We start from the raw sequence: 21,781 nt of genomic DNA, 5'->3' as shown, positions 1-21,781 counted from the left end.
GTGAGTAAACAGAACCAGGAACACATTGTATATAGTAACAGCAACATTGTATGATGATCAACTGTGACTTAGTTATTCTAATCAGTACAGTGATATAAGATACTTCTAAAGGACTTAATATTAAAAATCCTGTCCACCTCCAGAGAGAGGTTTGAGATTCTGAATTATTGAAACATATTTTTTTCCTTTCCTTTTCCCTTCCTTTCCCCCTTTTCCTTCCCTCCCTTCCCCTCCTCTCCTTTTGCATCTTGCTAACATGGAAATATGTTTTCCATGATTTCACATGTATAATTTATGTTATATTTCTTGCCTTTCCACTTGGTGAGGGAGCAATAAGAGAGAGAGAATTCAGAACTCAGAACATTCTATGGACAAGACTAAGTGGTAGTTGTTTAAGTGGAGGTGACATAGCATATAGATATTATGAAGGTAAAATTCAACTTGTCAAGCCTCCCTGAAGATGGTACTTCCCTTTACAGTAATAAAGTTGTTGAAATTTGGATAAGATAATAAATTCTGGTTTTGATATGTAAAGTTTTGAGTTGTTGGAGAAGACAAGGATTATCAATTCAGCAGGTAATGCAATGGAGAAAAGGTGAAGGATATTCTAATGGATATGGATACCTAGGCATTATGGATTCTAAGGCTCTTCATGCCTATCTCTATTCTCACAGATAAGTAAGGCCCTCAAAGCAAAACTAAACTTCCCCCTCAGTTTTCTCCTAGTACACCTAAGGAAATGAAGTATATCTCTTCTGTTGTGAAATCAGTTTGATCTCCCATTTGTTATTTCCACAATTCACCAGTGATTAGCAGCCCAGTTTTACTCTTACAAAGGGATGTTTTACTCTGAAGAAATAGCAAGAACAAAAGTACAAAGTGTTTCTGCCCTATACTTCAAAGCACATTCTTGGTCACTGGATAGAATAGATTCAAACTTAAAAGTGGTTTTTACATAGCATTTAACCTCATCAAATTAACTGAATTCAGCCTAACCAGTAGATAAATCACTGTACTTCCAGGCTGTTTTCAGTCACTGCTGGGACAATTAGGTTTCTCAGGACAAATTTTAGAATGGCATGGATTCTTCAGGCTTCTAGACTTCTAGTCCTCAAAGTTTTGACCTTTCGATGCTTACAAGTTCATATCCAAAACATTTTCATTTAAAGCAGGGACTATCTTGTTTTCTGTTTGTATCTGCAGCACTTAAGACAGTGTTGTGCCCTTAACACTTAAAAGGATTTTTCTTTCTTTCCTATTGATCTCAAAAGACCTACAGTCCTTAACCCCTTGCAAACTATCCTAAATGTCTTTAAGGTCACTTTAAAGTCACTTAACCCCCATTGCCTAGCTCTTATCATTCTTTTGCCTTGGAACCAATATATAGTATTAATTCCAAGACAGAAGGTAAGGGTTTTTTAAAAAAAGAGAAAATTTAAGGTTGGAAGGGACTTTAGCAGCCAACTAGTCTAACCTGTCACACAGAAGGAACCTGACCTTCAGGGAGGGTGCATAGGAGGCGAAAGCCTGCTGCCTCTCAAGGTAACTCATTCTATTTTGGGATAGTTCTGATCATTATAAAGTTTCCCCTGACATCAAGCCTAAATTTTCTTCTATTTTAACTTTCACACATTGTTCCTGGTTCTATTCTCTGGAGCCTAACAGAAATACCATTTTTCTTCAACATAGAAATCTTTTTTTTTTTTAATATTAACCTTTACCTTCCGTCTTGGAGTCAATACTATGTTTATAAGGAACAAGGTAGGATAAAATAAGTTCCACAAAAGAAGGATGACTGGAATGGTCCAGATCTCTATCCTGCACATTTGTTATACATAGCAGTAACAATACATTTTATTTTTGTAGCACCTTTCTTTCAGGAATGCACATTTTCTGATAAATGTTCTTTTTTATTGCATTATGAAATGCAGAATTATTCAGACAAATCAAAACCAACTGCTTTTTATTGCTAGTTGTTCTTTCATGTTACCATCATGGTTTCAACCACTAGGAGGTACAAACCAACAAAGAAACATACCCATAACCAAAACATTATAAATTGTAAATTTGCTTCAGAACTCAAATCTTTTGGATCATATGAAAAGATAAATATTATCTTTATTAAAAATAGAGGTAAACTGAAATACAGAAAAATTAAATAATTTGTCAGAGTGATGAGGCCAGAAATAAATTTCAAGTTTCCTAAACTCAACTCTATTGTTCTGCTTGCTTATTCATAAGATAATTTAAGTAGCCTCAAACACAGAGATTATAGTATTTCTAGCCTTGCCAGTATGATGGAAGCCTTTGCCTTACCCCACAATGATCTCTCCCTTTCCTCTAAATTCTAATCACATTTGTCCTTTTTGTTCAGTTAGCACTTAGTATATGATTCCTTCTCTTGTTGTTTAACCTTTTGTCTATGTACCTTGTCTTCCATACTAGTTCATAAATTTATTAAACTTGTCTTTGTATTTTTTAAAGTATTTTACAAATAGTAAGTGCTCAAGATGGGATTATGATGGTGACAATATCTTTTATGTTGGTTAATTATAGAGAATTTGGCTTCAAAAATGTGAAGTAATGTTTTCCTTTGTTCTAGAATAATGGCATACATCGGATATTCTCTGGCATCCAGCCCACAGGGATCCCTCATCTGGGGAATTACCTGGGTGCCATTGAGAGCTGGGTGAGTCTACAAGAAAAATGCAGCTCTGTCCTGTTCAGCATTGTGGATCTCCATTCCATCACTGTTCCCCAAGATCCAGCTGTTCTTCACCAAAGCATCTTAGACATAACTGCTGTCCTTCTTGCCTGTGGCATAAACCCAGAAAAAAGCATTCTTTTTCAACAGTCTCAGGTCAGTGTTATACGTTAGAATTCTGTACAATCTTCTTTTATTGTATTTCAGGAAAAATTGAATTATTCTTCTGCCTCCTTTTTGTTTTTCAGATAGTTATAGGTGATTCTGTCAGTTATGACTACAGTAGCCACATACGGTGATCCTTTCCTTCTGTGATTCCTTTACTTGTTACAAAAATGTAGTAATGTCATTTAACAAATGTTTCTTGTAACTTAAGACTGTTAACAATAGAGTGAGTCTACTATTTAGGGTCTATTATTTTCCAGTAATTGAGACATTTCTACATCCCATTCATTGGGTGTTATCCATCGTCTCTTCTCAGGAAACAGGACTTTTGGAGGTCTCTTGAGAGACCAGTTAGAAATTTGATGTGCTCCAGACCTCCCCTACTTGAGCTAAGGTAGAGTAAAGTCATTAGAGTTCTTTTAGATACTTTTTTGAATGATTTAATTTTCTCTTTGTCTATCCATCAGATAGATCCAGGAACCCAGAGGTATAGACCCATAAAGTCTTCTAATAAAGAAATAATCAAGTTTTTAAAAATAAATTTTATTGATATCTTTTGTTTTTACATTACCTAGATTTTCCTTACCTTCCTCCTCCTAGAAAAATCATCCATCACCTATAAGCAAATATTGTTTCTAAAAGAAAATGAGAAAGAAAGGCATTCAGCAAAATCAATTCATACATCTAAGAAACACCTGAAAATATGTAGTACCTTAGACCTGTATATCTCCCTCCTTTGCAAAAGAATGACAAGGAGAGGGTGGTGAAGGGAGAAGTGAAAAGATATAAGTTTTGATTGGGTAGTGAATTATAATGAAGCAAAGATAGAATTATTTACATCATTTTAACTGTAAATGAGCATAGCCAGAATCACCACAAGCCTATATTACATATGTAAATGCTCTTCATTTCTATAAACTCACTTCATTATTCAGCTCACTTAAAATGCCAATTAAAGCCTCTTGAGAATCCTTTCTTATTGAGAAAGGAATTAAATTAAATTTCTCAGGAAATAAATTTTTCTTTTTTTTCCTTTGTCTTCAGCCATCATAGGAATCAATGTCTCCAGAAAGGATGGCAAACTTTTCATCAAATTCCTCTTTATGGTGTTCCTTCATAAAATAACAGCTAATACGATTTTAAAAGAAAGAATTTTCTTCTCAACCTCTTACTGATTTTTTAATGTTTTCTTCAGAGCTAAAACCACACACATTCTCCTTGACTAGAAACTCCGGAGAGTTTGACATCTGTAACTCTAATTCCAAATTGCCAGCCAAAATTTTCCTTTTCTCAACTTGCTTCATAAATTCTACAAAATTCACTAACAATTAAAGGTTATTATTATTAACTTATAGAAGTAATGGTGAACCTTTTAGAGCCTAAGTGCCCAAACTACAATCTTCATGCCACATGTGAGCCCCCCAGCTTTCTCCCAGACAGGGGAGAAAGAAAGCACTCCCATCGGGCTGCTGGGAAGAGGGGTGGGTGATGGAGAAATGTCCTCAGACATGTATGCAGAGGGGAAAGGGAGCATCCCCCTCTGGCATGCATGCCATAGATTACTAACACCAACATAGATCACCAACTGTCTAGTAGATGAAAACATGGATCCAGAATAATAGGATTTTGGACCTGGAAGAGACCTTAGAGATCATCTAGTCCAAGGGTTCCCAACATTTTTCATTCTACAAATACCTCCCACCAACAACAAAATATGTTGTGAATCCCCAAGAAAATTTAACATTTTACTCATAATATTCTTAATATTCATAATAATTTAACAATTCATAATATTTATTCATTAAATGCTTCCAATGACAATTTTTACCCCTAAAAATTCCAAATTGCAATTTTCATTATGTAATTATAATTACAAAATATAAAATTTTATTCTAATGTAATTGTGAAAACTATATAAATATAAAATTTAAAGCTAATTATAAAATAATTATCAATATTTTATGTGGGAAATTCTATAAAAATTAAAAGAAGAAATCCAGTAAGACCTTATATATTTATTATATATTTATTAGTTATCTGCAAGATTTCGTATTAAATTTCTTCATTTTACATTTCATGTGTATTTTTTGACTACACGTAACATATACAGTGAAATTAGTTAAAACCCGGAAACTGCTTAATATAATATAATTGTACATAAACTTAATTTCATTCTTATACTTTATTTAAAAATGGTTTGCAATATTTGGCTCAATACCAAACAGACAGTCTTAGATCTGGTTCCATAAACCCTTACTAGGATTATTTCTGTATCTTGATATAAAACAAGAATAAAGTGAGAATGTTTGCTCACACAGATGCATGGTGGAAAATGATAGGAAAAATTATAAAAAGCTCCCTTTGCCAAAGAATGGAAACTCATTTGCTTAATTTTTAGCCTCCTAATCAATGAATAAAAAATGAATTGATAGTTACCCTATAAAATATTTATTTTTTAATAACAATTGCAATATTACATAAGTCTATTTATAGTTCACTTGCAAGTATTGCCTCATTTTTAACAATGTTTATATATAAATTAACCTTTGTAAGCTGGAAAAACATCTCTAGATTTGACTTTCTTTTCTTCTAACATTGGCATATCAGCCACAGCTTTGCAGAAACTTTGCTAAATAACTGACCAATGTCACTATTTGGTTTATTTGAAAATCCTGTAATGCACATATTCATCCAGTATTATCAACTGTGGATCATTTCAGACTGCCTAATACTTATGCTGCAAGAATGCAAACATTCATAGCATCTTTCTCATGTGATAATGTAGCTGATGCTGTATGATTACAGGGTAACATAGAAGAATGAGGGAGCTAATCTGGTGCTATATACAGTGTACAAATGAGGGGATGCACCTACATCTCACCATCCATTAGGAATCAATTTGTTCTTGATTATCAAATCCTTGTGGCAGTTTGGAAACAATTTGGTGACAGATTTAAAATACTACACTTAAAAGTGGACAGAATTTGTTGAAATCAATGCATAAGCACTAAAATGAGTGTGTACATGACTGTGGCAACTTCAAATTCCTACAGAGACAAACCCATAATTCTTCAAATGTGTACATGCTTGTTTTTAGAGAAAAATTTTATTTGTTACACAATTGGGCAATCATTTACTGCTTAAGGTGCCATTAAAGAATTTTTTGCATGAACATTTTAGACTTATGAACCCCAGAGGGGTTCATGAACCACTAAATGAAAACTACTGATCTAATCCAATTCTTATATTTTATAAGTAATTAAATGGGATTAAATGGTAGAGTCAGTATCCTAATTCAGCTCATCTGATTCTAAACTACCTTTGAATTATATGTATTTTTTATAAACACTATAGGCTTATACTAAGATCACTTGATTAAATGCCACATTTCTAATTACCTTGGCTCTATGACCATTTAATAATTTTGACATTCTCTCTTCCTGTTTTTTTTAAAACCCTTACCTTCCATCTTGGAATCAATACTGTGTATTGGGTAAGAGCTAGGCAGTTAGGCAATGGAAATTAAGTGACTTGTCCAGGGTCACACAGCTGGGAAGTGTCTGAGACCAGATTTGAACCTAGGACCTCCCATCTCTACTTGTTTTTTTTTTTCTTGATATGGCAAGCAACATAAATGTGGTTGGTTTTTCTGAAATCTAATGGGGAAAATTATAGCCTTATTAAAAAGGTAAGTAAAGATTAACTAATCCTTCAAATATTGATTTCCTGCCCTGCTTCATAATTCACTAAAATTAATATTTTAAACTATTTAAAGTTTTTGTAGTCACTGTCAACTGATGATTAATTAACAATTAAAGTATCTCTGAAATGATGTGAATCAATGAAAAATATCATTCAATTTATATATGACTTTTTAGGAACATATCTGTAATGGAAAGTATGATACATCTGAAATACTATTTTTATTTGGTTTGATTTTCCTTTAAAATAAATTATTTCTCTATATTATTAATCCTGTTCATCTTTATTTTGTTTCTGGAGATAATTATAAATGTAAAAAATGGTTTTTCAAAACTGTAATTCTGCTTTTACCAACAGTTTTTGTCTCCATTCCTTTGCATTCTTTCTGAACAGTCTGACTGGAACAATTTAGACTCATTGAAGATTTTTCTCATTATTTTCTTTCTCTCTCTCCCTCTTGCTGCTGGTCGTGTTGCTTCCCCTAAAATATGTTTGCCATATGTGGAGAATTTTACTGACTACCTCTCTTCTGAAAGGTGTGTGTATGTGTGTGTGTGCGTGTGTGTGCATGTGTGTGTATATGTATGTGTGAGTTTGGTAGGTGTTTCCTTAGCATTGCTGAAGTCAATGGTCTTTTATTTCCAGCAGGCCTGTACATAGATCCAATCTCTGATTCCCACAGCTGTCTCTGAATTGTGGGTTTCCACATTTTAAACTGCTGCCTAGCCCACATTGTAATCATTGCAGATGGAAGATAAAAGGTGGAGGACATAACTTGAGACACTAACTCACAATCAGAGCCAAGAGAGATGCCCTGATCTGTCAGACTTCTCATTGTTTCAGTGAGTCCAAAAGCAATTCAGGCAGATAGATATGCACGAGAGGAGGCAGAGATGGATGAAATCTATGACTGTGGATTCCTTCTGAAATCTCTAATTAGAATGGAGTCCTGCATTATTACCCCAGAAACCAAAATTGGGAAGGAAAGTAAGGGAGAAGGGCAAAGCAGAACCAGTCTGCCATTCTGAATCATCCACAACTGACAGCCTAATGAAACTTAATGTGTGACTCTTATTGCTCATAATAAGCTCATGAAGAATTAGATGGTTGACTTTACTTCTTTCATGGTGGGAGGCTATGTAGAATCATAGATTTAGAGCTAGAAGGGCCCTTAGAGGCCATCTAGTCCAACCCCTCTCTTTTACAAATGAACAAACTGAGGTCTCTAAAGACAATTAAAGGATTTGCCAAAGTTGCTGGGTGTCCCACAGGTGGTAATTGGCAAAATTTGGGTTAGAACCCAAGCTCTTTGACTCAAAATCCAGTGTTCTTTAACATAGCACCATTCTGCAAACCATATAAAAGAAGAAAACCTGCTGGTGTTCTCAGTTAATCCACAAACAATGATTAAATGCCTTCTAAGTGCTAAGCAGTGAAGGACTGAAATCAGGAAGATTCATCTTCCTGAGTTCATATCTAGCATTAGACACTTACTAACTGGATGACCTTGAGCAAATCACTTAACTTTGCCTCAGTTTCCTCATCTGTAAAATGAGCTGGAGAAGGAAATGGAAAACCATTCCAGTATCTCTGCCAAGAAAACCCCAAATGGAATCATGAAGAGTCAGGTCTGAAACCACTGAGCAACAACGAAGAGCTACGCGCCAGGGAAATAGCAACAAAAACAAAACCATTCTTGCCCTCCAGGAGTTTAATAAGTTACCTTTTATCCAAGCAGCAAGCACACATGCAACATATATATTCTAAACTGACTACACACAAAAGAAATAAAAGAGAATCAAGAAAAACTTCATGGAGAAAGTAATGCTTAAGCCAAACTTGGAAGAAAATCAGAGATTTTAAAAGGTAGAGCTGAGAAAGTCAGGAGTGCATTTCAGGAATGAGATAGATGGGACAAAGGCACGGAGATGGCACTGCCATGTGAGAAAGAACAAGAAAGCCAATGTGGCAGGAATATCGAGTGTAGAAGAAGGGAAAAAAATGTGTAATAAAGATAGACCACTGGAGCTTACTGAGCAGGGGAGTAACATGGTCAGACCTTTATCCTCCTGGCAACTAGGTGAAAGATGTGGCATTAGCAACATATCTCCAACCTTTTAATTTTGGAATCACACTTCTCTGGGGAAAGTGGCACTGGTCTTGGAATTAAGGGACAGGGGTCTGACTTCTTACTCTAACACTATATTTTTTGACCTTGGAAAAAATCTCTTACTCTTCCTATGTTTCAGTTCCTTCTCCTATAAAGTAAAAATGACATTAAAATTTTTAATTGTTGTTTTCACATCAATATTTTTCCCCAGACAACTTTCCCTTCTAACAGAATAAAAAAGAAAGCTAGAGAGTAGACCAGGAGGGAGGAGAAGCTGTTGTAACAGTTAAAATTTAAGGGAGACTGAGGCAGTTAGAAATTAGTTTCTCTCTGCAAGGAGTATTATATTTTTTAGAGGTTTATTAAAAGTTGAGAATTTAAGAATATACAAGTAAGAAAAAACACGTGTCTAGGCCACAGGCCTAGACAAGATAACCTACATTATGGAAAGAGCCACGTCTGCCCCAAAACGGAAGTCCAAGAGAGCACCGCCTTCAGGAAAGACCCTTTAAATAAAATTTTGTTCTCGTCCCAGGTGAGAATTCAGTGAGATTAGAGGGCATTCTGGGAGCTAGCAAGGACTCCTGGGGAATGGAGTCCAGAGTTCAAATCTCAATTTTACATTCCCCCCGTTTGATCCTCTGGGAAGAAGTCCTTCCCCAAAGGATCATAAAAACATAATCAATTTAAAGATTACAATAATTTGAGGACAAGACAAAAAAAGAGAACAAAACCAATAATTACTGGATGCATTGACAGAAAGCCAGTTAGGGGGCAGTCCCCTTTGGCATAAAAGTATACATACAAATAAATGTTCAATCAACTACACCCAAAGTTCAATTTTCGTGCAGCTGGCTGGTCTGGAGGCTTCTTCATGGTATCTTCTCCAACAGTTCAGTTTCTGGATTCAAAGAGGTAGTATCTTCTTTACCTAAAATTCTTCTCAAAAGGAATTTAACTTTGCAATTTAAATAACGATATTTTTTACACTGTTCAGCCAAACTAATTTAACCAACACATTACTTCAATCTGCCAGTATACACAGTGTCCCCTACCTCTACAAAGAAGGCAGGGGGGACAGAACTTTCTCCTTTCATCCCTACAGCCAAGCCTGATTATAATAGTCTATTACAGAGACTACAATTTCATGTTTTTGTTTTGTATTGTTTCTAGTATTCTTTCCATTTATATTGTTGTAAATTTATACATTATTTTTACAGCTCTGTGCTTCACTGGATTATGCATATTCATCATTTCTTATTATGAGATAAAATCCCCCTATATTTGCGTACCACAATTTTTTAGACAGGAAATATTAATATTTTTCATTATGCATTTTACAGGACTGTAAAAGAAAAGACCATGGAGTACCAAAGGAAATGTGTCATTCAATCAAAGTTTTAAAATAGCAAACCAAACTGGGCATTCCATAGTGTCTATAATAATTTATCCTGCCTATGAAATATCCATTTATGGCCAAAGAATAATAACCTTATCTGGAAGATAGTCAGAAATCCAGCAAATTCTGCTTTTGAATTTTTTGATAACACCTAAAGTAAAATGGTTTAATTACTGATTCTGTTGATTTCTAAGGTTCTGCCCCTGACACAGTATACCACATTTACCAGAGTGGAGTTTCTTTGAAAACAAAACACTTAACCACCAAGACTATTCCAGGTGTAAGGTGGGGAAGGTCTGTTTAACTTAGTTCTTTGAATGCTTAGGAGACATTTTATTTTTCACACATAATAGATTTCAAGGCTGTTTAAACAAAGTTCAGCATAGGGATGTATACAGCCTGTTATCACCCTCCAACTTGATGCCATGGGAAAGAGTGCTGGATTTGGAGTCAAGACATGAGCCTAATTCCTGACTTTTAGCAAATTATTTGCCATCTCTGGGCCTTGGGTTCCTATCTAACAACTGAAGAGGTTGGACTGAATGGCCTCTAAGATCTGCTCAGTTCAATGATCCAGCAATAGGGCTACATGGTTTTTATTTTACTTGAATTCTTAGGAACATCAGAAATAATTATATGAGGCAATTAGGTGCCTGGATCTCCAGGAGGCACCTGGAGGTGATGCACTGGATCATGCATGAAGACCTGAATTTTAATCTGGCCTCTGACACATGCTAGCTGAGTGACACAGGTCAAGTCACTTAACCTTTGTTTGCCTCAGTTTCCTTACCTGTAAAATGGAGATAATAATAGCACTTCCCAGTATTGTTGGAAGGATCAACTGAGATGTTTTAATATTAATATAACAGCAATAAGATAATAATAAATATGTGATAATAATAAGATAATGCTTTGGGGCACAAAATATTAGCTATTCTATTTTTTTGGTTGTCATTTGTGGTATGTATCTTCTTCCAAAACATGAAAATATGGAAAAGATAATACATTGTTTTGCAATTTCCTTCTATAGCTCATTTTTGCAGATGAGGAAATTGAGGTAAATGGTTAAGTGACATGGCCAGGGTCACACAACTAGTATCTGAGATTGTCTCATCTTCCTGCCTCCAGAAAGGCCTAGTGCTACCACCTAGCCACCTAGTATATTATTATAATATATAAATTTAATACAAAAATAAATTTCAAAGTCAAATGGCAAAAATATTTAATTATTATTAGATTCAGTCTGCCATTTTAAGTTAAATTTTCTTATGTTAATGCAGGTAACTGAACAAACTGTACTAAATTTTTGAGATCCATAGAAGAAAAATCCTAAAGCACAGGAGATAACCTTTGGTTAGTAGTAAAGCAGATGAAAGTTGTTGACTGTGCAAGATTTTGGAAATGTTGGACTTGGAGAAAAGTGTAAGGAAATCCAAGTGTACACAAAAGAGGATGAACATTGGCAAAAACAAACATAAGCGGGCCAATTAAAGATAGTGGATTTAGTCAGTGTGAGAGTTATTGGTTGATACAAGAGCTTTTTAATTAAAATCAGATTCTAGAACAAGGTTTCTGCTAAGGAGATTTGTCATGGGGATGATGAGTCTAGTGAAAATAACTCAGCATGAAATTGCTCGTTTTTGAGAGGAAGTGATAAATGGGAATTTGTGAGTCTGAATAATTTTCCAAGTATCTTTAGCCAAACTACAGGAAATACTTCCTGGGAAGATAATATTTACATAGGAAATAGACAGGTCCTGGGAGACAAGAAAGTATCTTAAGGCTCCCATCCAGGTTTTAATGCCCTAGGTGATTGCTTGAATGGGTTTGATTGATCCTGGGCAGCTGTATCTTTTAGCATCATCTGATACAGCATTGCCGGCCCAATGTTGGATTTCTTTTGCTCTTCCCAGGTGTTTTGGGAAGGATCTCTTTCCATCTTTAGCCCAGTTGCCTCTTTTCAGCGTCCTCTCACATTCTAAATTTTCTTAACCTTATTCACAAAACAATCCTCGGAACTGGAAGGCCTGCATTAATTTAACTCTGGGAAACCTTTGGCTCCTTATAAGAGCTGGTGATTTTGCTGGATATATTTCTTAGGTCTCCATAGTTCCCCTACCACCTCTTGTTTTCATCTAGAGATCAGCCTATTTGCTATTATGAGCCAATGACATTGGCAGAGGCTATGTCTGATATGAGAATCCACCACAAGTTTCAGAGTCATAATTGATTTAAAAGATTACAGTGCAAGCAATCATTACTTGTAGATTTTCTGTCATAGCAATAATAAGGCACTGAAAGGGTAGGCACCACACAAATATCATTGTTGTCCTTTTGTCCCCAGTTCAAACCATCAATTTACCTTGGTACTTGGATGGATCTATGTTCTCATCAATGTGAGTTCTCCCTCCAGGGGTCCAGATTGCAGGCTGTCCAGAATTGCTGATACTTCACGGGTCTGCTCTATATCCTCCCTATGATCTACCCCTCAAAGGGTCCTCCCATGCACTGAGTCCCTCTACTAAATATTTTATTTTGCATGGATACCAGTAGAACATATGAGTGATCTATTGGTCATTCTCTGCTTTTAACTATGTGAGTAGTTCCTCTTTTATTTCTTTGATTGAATCATTTATGCTGTATTGCCTAAACAATTCCTTCTATATAATATGCTACAACCATTTTATCCTCACTTCTCAAATAAAGTGTTAGTTTGTTTGTTCATGTCCAACCTGCTAGGCTAAATACTGACACTGTGGTTAAAAAAAAAAATTGGAGGATACTCCTCCCCAAATAATATCCCATCATTTGGCCTTTAATGAGAGTCTTTTCTAAACAAACCTTAAGAATCTAAAATTCTTTGGTTTTGGTGAGATGAGAAATCTTCAACAGTAGTCTAATCATCATATTTAGTTTACTATATGGATGTCCAACAAGTCATTTTATCAACTCCATGTCTTCATTTTCCCCTTTCTAAAATAGTAGTGGTAGTTCTTCATGAAACCATTTAGGTTGTTCTATGTTCTATATTCTGCTATTATTTTTCTTGTGTTTTTACAATGTATTTCACAAATTATCCTATTCAGATAGCAAAATTTCATATTAATCACTGCTGGAAATCTAAATATTTGTAGTTTTGTGTTAAATGTAAAATGTAAGAGAGCCGAGACTCAAATTATGTTATTAATCTAAAAGTTATCAAAAGTAAGATGAAAAAAAAATTGGTTTTGACCCTTTGCCTACTTTCTCTTTATCATTATTAGGTAAATTAACTTGATTCCCCTTGTTTGGGCAATATCAAGAGAATCCCCCATGAAATATTAAATGGTTTTCATATCATATGTCCAAATATAAGATTTCTCCAAGGAAAACAGTTCACTTCATTGAAACACAGTGGTGGCTTTTTGCAGTCCATCAACAGAGATCATATTTAGATAGCAAAGGAAGAAATTTTCTTGGTTTTCCCCATATGTCTATGCTTGTTTGCCTATATTTTCATTCCTTCTGCTCAGTTCATTAAAGAAAAAGTAACTCCTCTCTCACCAAATCCTCTCCCCTCCCTATGCCCAATACAGCTTTCATTGGATTAGTTTCTAATGGAAGTGCATTTTGCTATAGCCTAGGCTATGGTTTTTGTCTGATAGATGTTTGTTTACAGCAGCAGTTAGCAATTTGCAGACATTGTCAAAGCCACTGCCCTCAATGAAACCCAAATGCTGCCTTGGAAGGAAGATGATGGAGACAGCTCAGTGAGTTGCATAGCTTTATGAGAGGGTTCTTGTCAAACAAGTGAAAAACAACCTTTCTTTCTCTGTGGCTTGTTGAGGGGTTGGGGGAAAAAAGAGAGAGGAAAACCCTCCTTCTCCAGATGGTGAATCCTTCTTAGTGAAACAAGTCTGAGCTGAGTCAATGTCATTCTCTCTGTTCACTTCACAAAACCCACAAAGAACACATTTGGTGTCACTTTTCAGAGTTGGAAGCAATCTCGGCTTTTTAAAGCAATCACATGGATAAGAAGCTGTAGTTAATGAAGGACTGGGAATCCCAAGGGCTGGGAATGGGATGCCCTGCCCTAAATAAAACTCTAGATCATCAGAAGGAATTTGCCCTGGACCCAAGAGTCAACCCCAACTTTGTTTTCAGCTTTTAACAAAGTCCTTTGACAAGAACCCCCCCACCCCCATAAGTTCAGCGAATTTGAGGAAATAATTTGAAAGAGCTCCCAACCCATTCCTTGGGGCCCTCCTCTCAATACTCAGAGACTTTACAGACTAACTTGGCCCTCTTAGTAGTTTTGGGTAGGAGGAGAGGCCACAGTGAAAAGGAAAAAAATGTGGAAAAGAAATATTCCTTAAGAGTGGAGACACCATCTCTGCTACTTTTCAGACTAATGATTCCTATACCAAATAGCTCAAGTTTCAATTATTTTTATCCAGCACCTTTCTTTAGCATCTAAATGTAATAGTCAAAGCCAAACCCTTTTGTCTTCCTTTCACTGCCAAAGTTCCTCAGTATTCTAGGTATTTAGGAATAATACTCGATTAACTTTATCTCGTTGTTTTATATACAGTAAAATATTTGCAATATATTCATAATGTAATTTCTCATTTCCTTAGGTGCCAGAGCACTCTGAATTAGGTTGGATCTTTGGATGTCTGGTCAGAATGTCATGGTTACAAAATTTACCCCAGTGGAAGGTAAATATTTTCAAAGCAGGAAACATAAAATAAATTTAAATGCCATCATTATGGATTTTTTTTTCTTTTCTACATACTTCTGTTTTAACCACTGAATTGGCCTGTCTTACCGTATCACAAGAATTGCGGTTTCTAGTTCATCTAACTAACTGTGCTAACTTTGGCAAGCTAGTAAGTGGCATGTCACCTAACATCACTAGGCCACAGTTAAAACAATGTGGTTAGACTCTCAAGGCCCTTCAAGCTTCAAAATTCTATGAATCTATGGTTTTTCTTGCTCTGAATCTCAGAACAGATGACCCAGAGTCTGCTTTGTATTTAAGTTGCTAATGACCTTGAACCCTCCCTATTATGATTTTAACAGTCTGGATCCATTGCTCCTGGAATCTGTGTTCCATCCTTACCAGAACAAATTGATGGCAAGGCAAGAATGTGTTCATTGTGGGGAGAAGGGAAATAACATTTTTATGTAACATTTAAACAAAATAGGTCCAGGCAACAGTTCAAATCCACAGTAAAATGAAGGTTACACTTTCTCAAGGAAGCTCGACTATATTAGTTAAGTTGAGATAACTCATAGTTCTTTACTTCCATTTATTTTTGTGATATGATAAACTAAAATTAGAAAGTCTCCAATCACATCAACACTGATCCCATTTACAGGCATCTGTCCACCTTGCAAGTTTTCAGAATTGTCATTGTTTCCTCCGAAACTGATGTTCTCAAACAGGAGTTACACAAAGAACAAGTTAATATGTTGAAGTGCTAGTGTTTAATTAAAAGATGGCATTACCAAATCTTTCAAGATCTCTGGGAAGAAACAAAATGGCAACATGTTGAAGCCCTAAGGTTTGACTTGGTTCTCATCATCTCAAATCAGAGTGCCTTCCCTTTTGATGGTTCTGAAAAAGCACTCAACAATTCTTTCCTCATCAGCTCTCCTTTTCAGTATTCCTCTTCAGTTCTTACCATCTCTCAGTGCTTTACCCTACAAGGCATTTCTCCTTCAATATGCCCATGTATCTGGGATCCTATCAACATGGCTGTTTTCTTCAATGGAAAAGATTATTTATTCTCTGTCATTCTTATCCAGATCCTCCCCTACATCTAATGTGAACTCAATAGATTTTGTATTTGCTTTTCCAAGTGCATGTTATTTCCCTGTAATAGAAATAAATTCCTTAAAAGAAGAAACAATTTCATTTTTGTTTTTGTATCTCCAGTGCCTGGCACACTATGGTTGGCTAATAAATTCTCACCGAATGAATTGAAGGAATGAATTTTTTGCATTTGCATTACATGTCAGTGTATGAAAATTTTTCATCTGTATCTCCCTAGTTCCTTATTCAAGAACCATATGAAGTAAGCAGGACAGATATTATTCCTATTTTACCAATGGAACAACTGCATTTCAGAAAGATTAAGTGAGCTACCAAATCACACAGAGAAAGTATATATAACAGAATTGGGCCTAGAACCCAAGGGTCCTTACTCATACTCTTCTGCATTTTCTACTTTACTATACTATGTCCCTAAGTTTAGAAATGTCTGTAGTTTAATAGTTTGATTAGCCAGAGGTCTGAATTTTCCAACCTTTTTTTCTTGCCCACAGAGGAAAAATGCTAGCCTGAAACAAGAGGGCACAGTGGGTCTCTTCACATATCCTGTACTTCAAGCTGCAGACATTCTGTTATACAAGTAAGTAAGAAATGGTGAGTTGAATTATACAATCTTGTTTATTCTATCAGCAATCTATAAGAAGACTAAACTTTTAAAAATATAAGTATGTGAATAGGCATTATAATTCAGTGGGTCAGGTTGCTGAAAGAGATTAGAGGCTTGAATTATTTTGCATGTAGGCATTTATTTATATTCATTCTGAATTATTAGGAATTAAATTAGAGAATACCCAATCCTGAACATGAAATAAATTGAGCTGTCTCAATTCAGTTTCCTAGTATTAATAAATATTTAATAAATAGCATTTATATAATGATTTAAAGTGTGTCAATCCCTTTGTAAATATTATCTCATTTGGTCCCCATAACAACTCTAGGAGGTAGGTGCTATTATTACTCCCATTTTACAGATGAGGAAACTGAGGCAGAGATTAGGTGACTTTCCCAGAACCGCATAGCTACTAAGTATCTAGCATAAAGTTTGAACTCAGATCTTCCTGATAGAAAGCACAGTGCTCAATCCCCTCTGCCACCTCACTGACTCACTAGCTTTGTTCAATCCCTGTTATTAATAAATATTGATTCTCTATGTGGTCTTGAATAAGTGAATATGTTTTTCTGTGCCTCCATTTCTTCAACTGAAAAAAACCCTACAATGCTTAGTGCTTACTCTCCTCACAGAGTTAGTATTCCAAAAATGAATTAATGTTTACTTAAAGAGCACTAGGTCAACACTCATATAGAAATAAAAAGTATTTCTGTTAATAGCCATAATTTTGAGTCCATTGTAGTGTGAGTAATGTAGGGTGAAATCTAATCATTCTATAAGTAAGAATGCCAAAGTAAATAACACTTCATATTTCATATCTTTTAGATAGGCTTTGGGTTGATAGTGGGATAGATCTCCCAGACTGACCATGCATTTGCTAGTTCATTTTACAGGATAATCCAAGCTACATTAGTAAAGAGTTCCTCAGCTTCTATTCTGTAAATATCCACTTGATTAGATTTAACAGAAGATGCATATCCATAGTGTAAGACTTTAAATTTAAGTTTTTATGCTGATATGAATGTTCTAAAGTAATATTATGGTCGCTTATTTAAAAATATTATGGCTTAAGTCAAAATGACTTGTAGCAGCTTTATTTACGAAGAGGTAGAAAGAGTGAAAGTAGAAAAATGTAGATAAAGAGGCAGATTCTAATAAGCCTACCCAGCCCTTCTCCAGTGAAGTAAGGTTTAGCCCCACAGGGGCTTCCCCACATCCCTTATTCCCACATAGATTTCCCAGTAATCCTCATCCAGAAGTCTGGTGGTGTCTTCAGCTAGAGTTCCACCAATGCAGCCTCCTCCAAAGCTAAGGCAGGAATCTCTGGAACTAATCTCTCCAGAATCCAGGAAAGAAAGGCTTGCTACTCACCCAGCAAGCCAACGCAGGATCCAGGGAAAGAGCCTCCTCCTTCAGTACAGCTCACCGATGCAGTGTCTCCAAAGACGAACTCCAAAGGAGAAGTTTAAAGAAGTCCAAAGGTGAAGGTCCCTGGTCAGGAAGTTCAGGACTTTTTATAATCCTTTTTTCATGTCACTTCCTGTCCCTTCCCCACTTTATGGGAACCAATTGCAGCCTTTCAATTTGCCTAGCACTGCCTAAGGCAGGTGGCAATAGCCTTTGGAGGTGTGAGCTTATTCTACTCTAGTAAGTGATTTGTGAATTCTCTTACTTAGTGTTAAATAGGGGTGCTTTGAATTCTTGATTTGTTTAGCTAAAAATAGGCAAGGGAAGAGTTAATCCTATCTTTACAATAGCCATATAGGGACCATGATCATAACCTAAAAATTATATTTCTACCTAAATACAGGGACTCTGATTCACCCCAAATCATTCATGCCTTCTTGGTCTTCAAGAGGAATCAAGTATGGTGCAAAGAACAGGTTCTTTATTGAAACTAGTTTTTAGAATCTAAAATATTTTTAGGTATCTTTCATGGTTTTCTGTATGTTCTGTGATCAAGGGTTTGTTTGTAGAACCACTAAAGTGAAGAAACTCCAATACAAAAATATGGGAAACCATAAAAGTAATGAATTCTTAGGGATTCAAGGATGGTATTGAGAAAGTTCATTGATCCAAAGACAGTTAGAAAGAAAAGTATTTATTGAGCATCTATGATGTGCCTGGCACTGTCCCAAATTCTATAGATGTGCCAAAAAACATATGATATGATTGCTATAATCATAGAATTTAAAAGCCAGAGAAGATCTTAGAAATCAAATGTATTCTCCATCCACGCTCCTTTTTTACCCTCCTATTTAGAGGCAGAACCTAGATTAGAGCCTGGATTACTAGATTCTCATTCTGAGTCATTATCCATAAGGAGTTTAGTTAGACATACCTGAAACAAAGCAGGAAGCCATCCAGAACAACTTACATGAAAGTGCTAAATAAAATATAATCAAACACCAAAATATATAGAATAATGGACCAATAAGTATTTCTTTAGTGTCCATGTGCCAAACACTGTGAGGCCCTCAACACTTGGGAATACAAAGACAAAAATGAGCATATATTCTACTGGGGGCTTGCAGTGCATTCACAGATAAGTAAATACAAGCTATACATACAAAATAAGTACACAGAAATGTGGAGAGGTAGGAGTTGGGGAGAATATTAATAACTCAGGAAATCAAAAAACACCACTTGCAGGAGATGGCAGTTGAGTTGAGCCTTGAAGGGAACAAGAGGGAGAGGTTAAGAAAGAGACCCATCCAGGCATGAGTGACCATCCTGCACAAATGTAGAGAAACCAAGAATAATTAATTAACTGGCAGAAAGGGGTAAAAATCTAAGCAAGATTGGCAAAAATCAACTACCAGGAATTTCATAGTCTGGCATACACTCTCTTGGTTGGAGACTAGATTGAGGTTCTGAATATACTCCCTCCCCTTTCTTTAAAAAGAAAAAATAAAACAAAAAGACCAGATGTTGCCACATCTGTTTATGATTTACTGTAGACATGGTTGGGTAAGCTCATACTGTCTCATTATGCAGATATCTATTCTTGCCAGGCCCTAAAGTTGCACTTCTGTCCCCCAGGTATTAGTGTCACTTGCCAATAACGATTCCATCTTTCAGCCTCCAAAGACAAGTAGGGTTCTCACAAGTGAGATTTGGTCATGAAAAACATGTGGTATTTCTTCGTAATCCCCTGTTATCAACAAGCATTTATTAAATGTCAGGCACTGTGCTAAACCCTGGGGATAAAAAGAAAGGTAAAATCAGTCCCTGTCTTCAAGGAGCATATATTCTGATGGGAGAGACAAAGCTACGGACAAACAATGTATATATAAGATAAAATGTAATTCCTATTTTTTGCTAGATTAAATAGCTATTACTTTCCTCCTATGAGTTTTCTTTTCTTCATTTTCAATAGTCTGACCAGTTCTTAGAGTATTGGACAAAACAGCAAGATTCCTTTTCTGTTCTTTCCTAGTGCCATTCCTTTCCTACCTCACCAAGGTCCTGAAAATATTTTGTATAATATATACTAAAAGATCATCTTAGGTACAGTCCTGGCAAGTCCAAAGAAACCTCTTCTTTCCATTAGAAAAGGGCTCAATTCTGTTCTTAGGTACTGTGTGTTACTGACAGTGTCAAATCTTCATTTAAGGAAAATCGCTTTGGCATCTGTGTTGAGGTAGGATTGGAATAGGAGTTAGGGAAACCTTATTAGCACTTCTTTTTAGGAGGCCCTTGCAGTAGTCCAGGTAAGAGGTGATAAGGGCCTGAACTAGGTAGTGCCTGTGTTGAGAGAAAGAAGGGACTTTGTATGAGAGATGGCATGGAGCTAGAAGGGACTAGGGAAAGAGAATTGAGAATAACATCTTGTTTTTCTACTGTAACATTCAGTCTCCCATAAATTCTTCATAAAATTTCTCTCATGTTCTTCAGTGGAAGTTGGTACACAAGCTGCATCCAAAGCATGAAGGTCAATTTGAAGACTATGCTCCATCTGAGCAGTACAAACTGAGATGGCCTGATCCCCTCAGAAACTACTTTGATTATTTCTCTGGGCATATGTTGTTTCCCAATAGTATATGATCTCCTTCAAGGCAGGAACTGTTTCATTTTCTGTCTTTGCATCCCCAGTGTGTGACACAGAGTTAACAGAATTAACAAAATGTGTGTTGAATGAGTGAACTCATCTATGAAAAAATAGTGAAGGGTGTATGTGTGTGTGTGTGCGTGCGTGCGTGTGTGAGCATGATTTTTAAGGTTTACTGCCTCATTCCTAGCACAGAAATGAGACAAATACCAGGGTATCCTAACTTCGGAGGCCTTGTGTTATTCAGATCAAGGATATACTAGAAATAGCAGTGCAAGAATATTAACTGACTTCCGACAGCCTAGAAGGTCTTGTGAGATAAAGCAGGTGTATTGACAAATTCATTCATTTAACAAACCTGTATTTACCCTGAGCGGCACTCAAAGAGAAGCAAAGGTTAGGTAAGAAAAATTCCTGCCCTGGTGGAGTTTATTTATAGTCTATAAGGGAATGAAACTTCAACACATATACCTATAGTGCACGGCCCCTCTGTGGTGATTGATGATTGCCTTACCTCCAGGCCTTCTCACCAGCTCTTGTACCAGTGCCCACATACCCATTCTTCCTTCCCTCTTTTGAGTTTTGAAATCATTATCAAATCAACTGTGTCACTGCTCCAAGAAAGGCTACACTAAGTACTAGAGATACAGATGTTAATCTACTCCTCTCTGACTCCCTTCACCATCCCAATGAGATTCCAAACCAAAATGTTATTTCCTCTATTAGAATATAAACTCCTGTGGGCAGGGACTGTCTAAACTTTTGCATCTATATCCTTAGTACTTAGTGCAATGTTTTGAGACACAGGAAACACTTGAAAAATGCTTTTTCATTTATTCAGTATTACATTTTCAGCACACTAGGAAGATGCTGAACAAAATTCCATGTGGTGAATGAGGGCAAAAGTGACCAATAATGGATCTGGTGGGAGAGCTCAAGAAAGGGGAAAAAAGACACAAATAGTACCCTAAGGATGGATTCACTTACCCATGGTAAAAGCACACAGAAGTAGATTCCCTCAGGATCCTTCCAAAACCAGCTTTAAAAATATGGCTGTTGCCATTCAGTTAGTCCAAATAATTGGACTCGTTCTGCATGCTCGGTACCCTTTTAAGCCTTGTATTTATAATCTTTTAGTTGTAAAATAAAATAGTTTTTTTTTTTCAGTCAGGATCCTCATTAACCTCTTAATAGTATTTGAAATCAGTGAGATTGTGACTTCCTT

General features: G+C 36.0%; 1 protein-coding gene across 1 annotated transcript in view; it reads left to right on the top strand.

The window, feature by feature from the left end:
• WARS2 (tryptophanyl tRNA synthetase 2, mitochondrial) overlaps positions 1-21,781 on the top strand; it is a 77,696-nt gene that overhangs the window by 40,751 nt on the left and 15,164 nt on the right. The window contains exons 2-4 of the mRNA XM_007485286.3: positions 2,603-2,860; positions 14,697-14,777; positions 16,390-16,475. Of these exons, the coding sequence (XP_007485348.2) occupies positions 2,603-2,860; positions 14,697-14,777; positions 16,390-16,475 (425 nt within the window). The remainder of the gene's footprint in view (positions 1-2,602; positions 2,861-14,696; positions 14,778-16,389; positions 16,476-21,781) is intronic.

The sequence above is a fragment of the Monodelphis domestica genome, chromosome 2 (assembly GCF_027887165.1).
Source record: "Monodelphis domestica isolate mMonDom1 chromosome 2, mMonDom1.pri, whole genome shotgun sequence".
Taxonomy (NCBI): domain Eukaryota; kingdom Metazoa; phylum Chordata; class Mammalia; order Didelphimorphia; family Didelphidae; genus Monodelphis; species Monodelphis domestica.
This window is presented reverse-complemented; position numbering and strand designations above follow the sequence as displayed.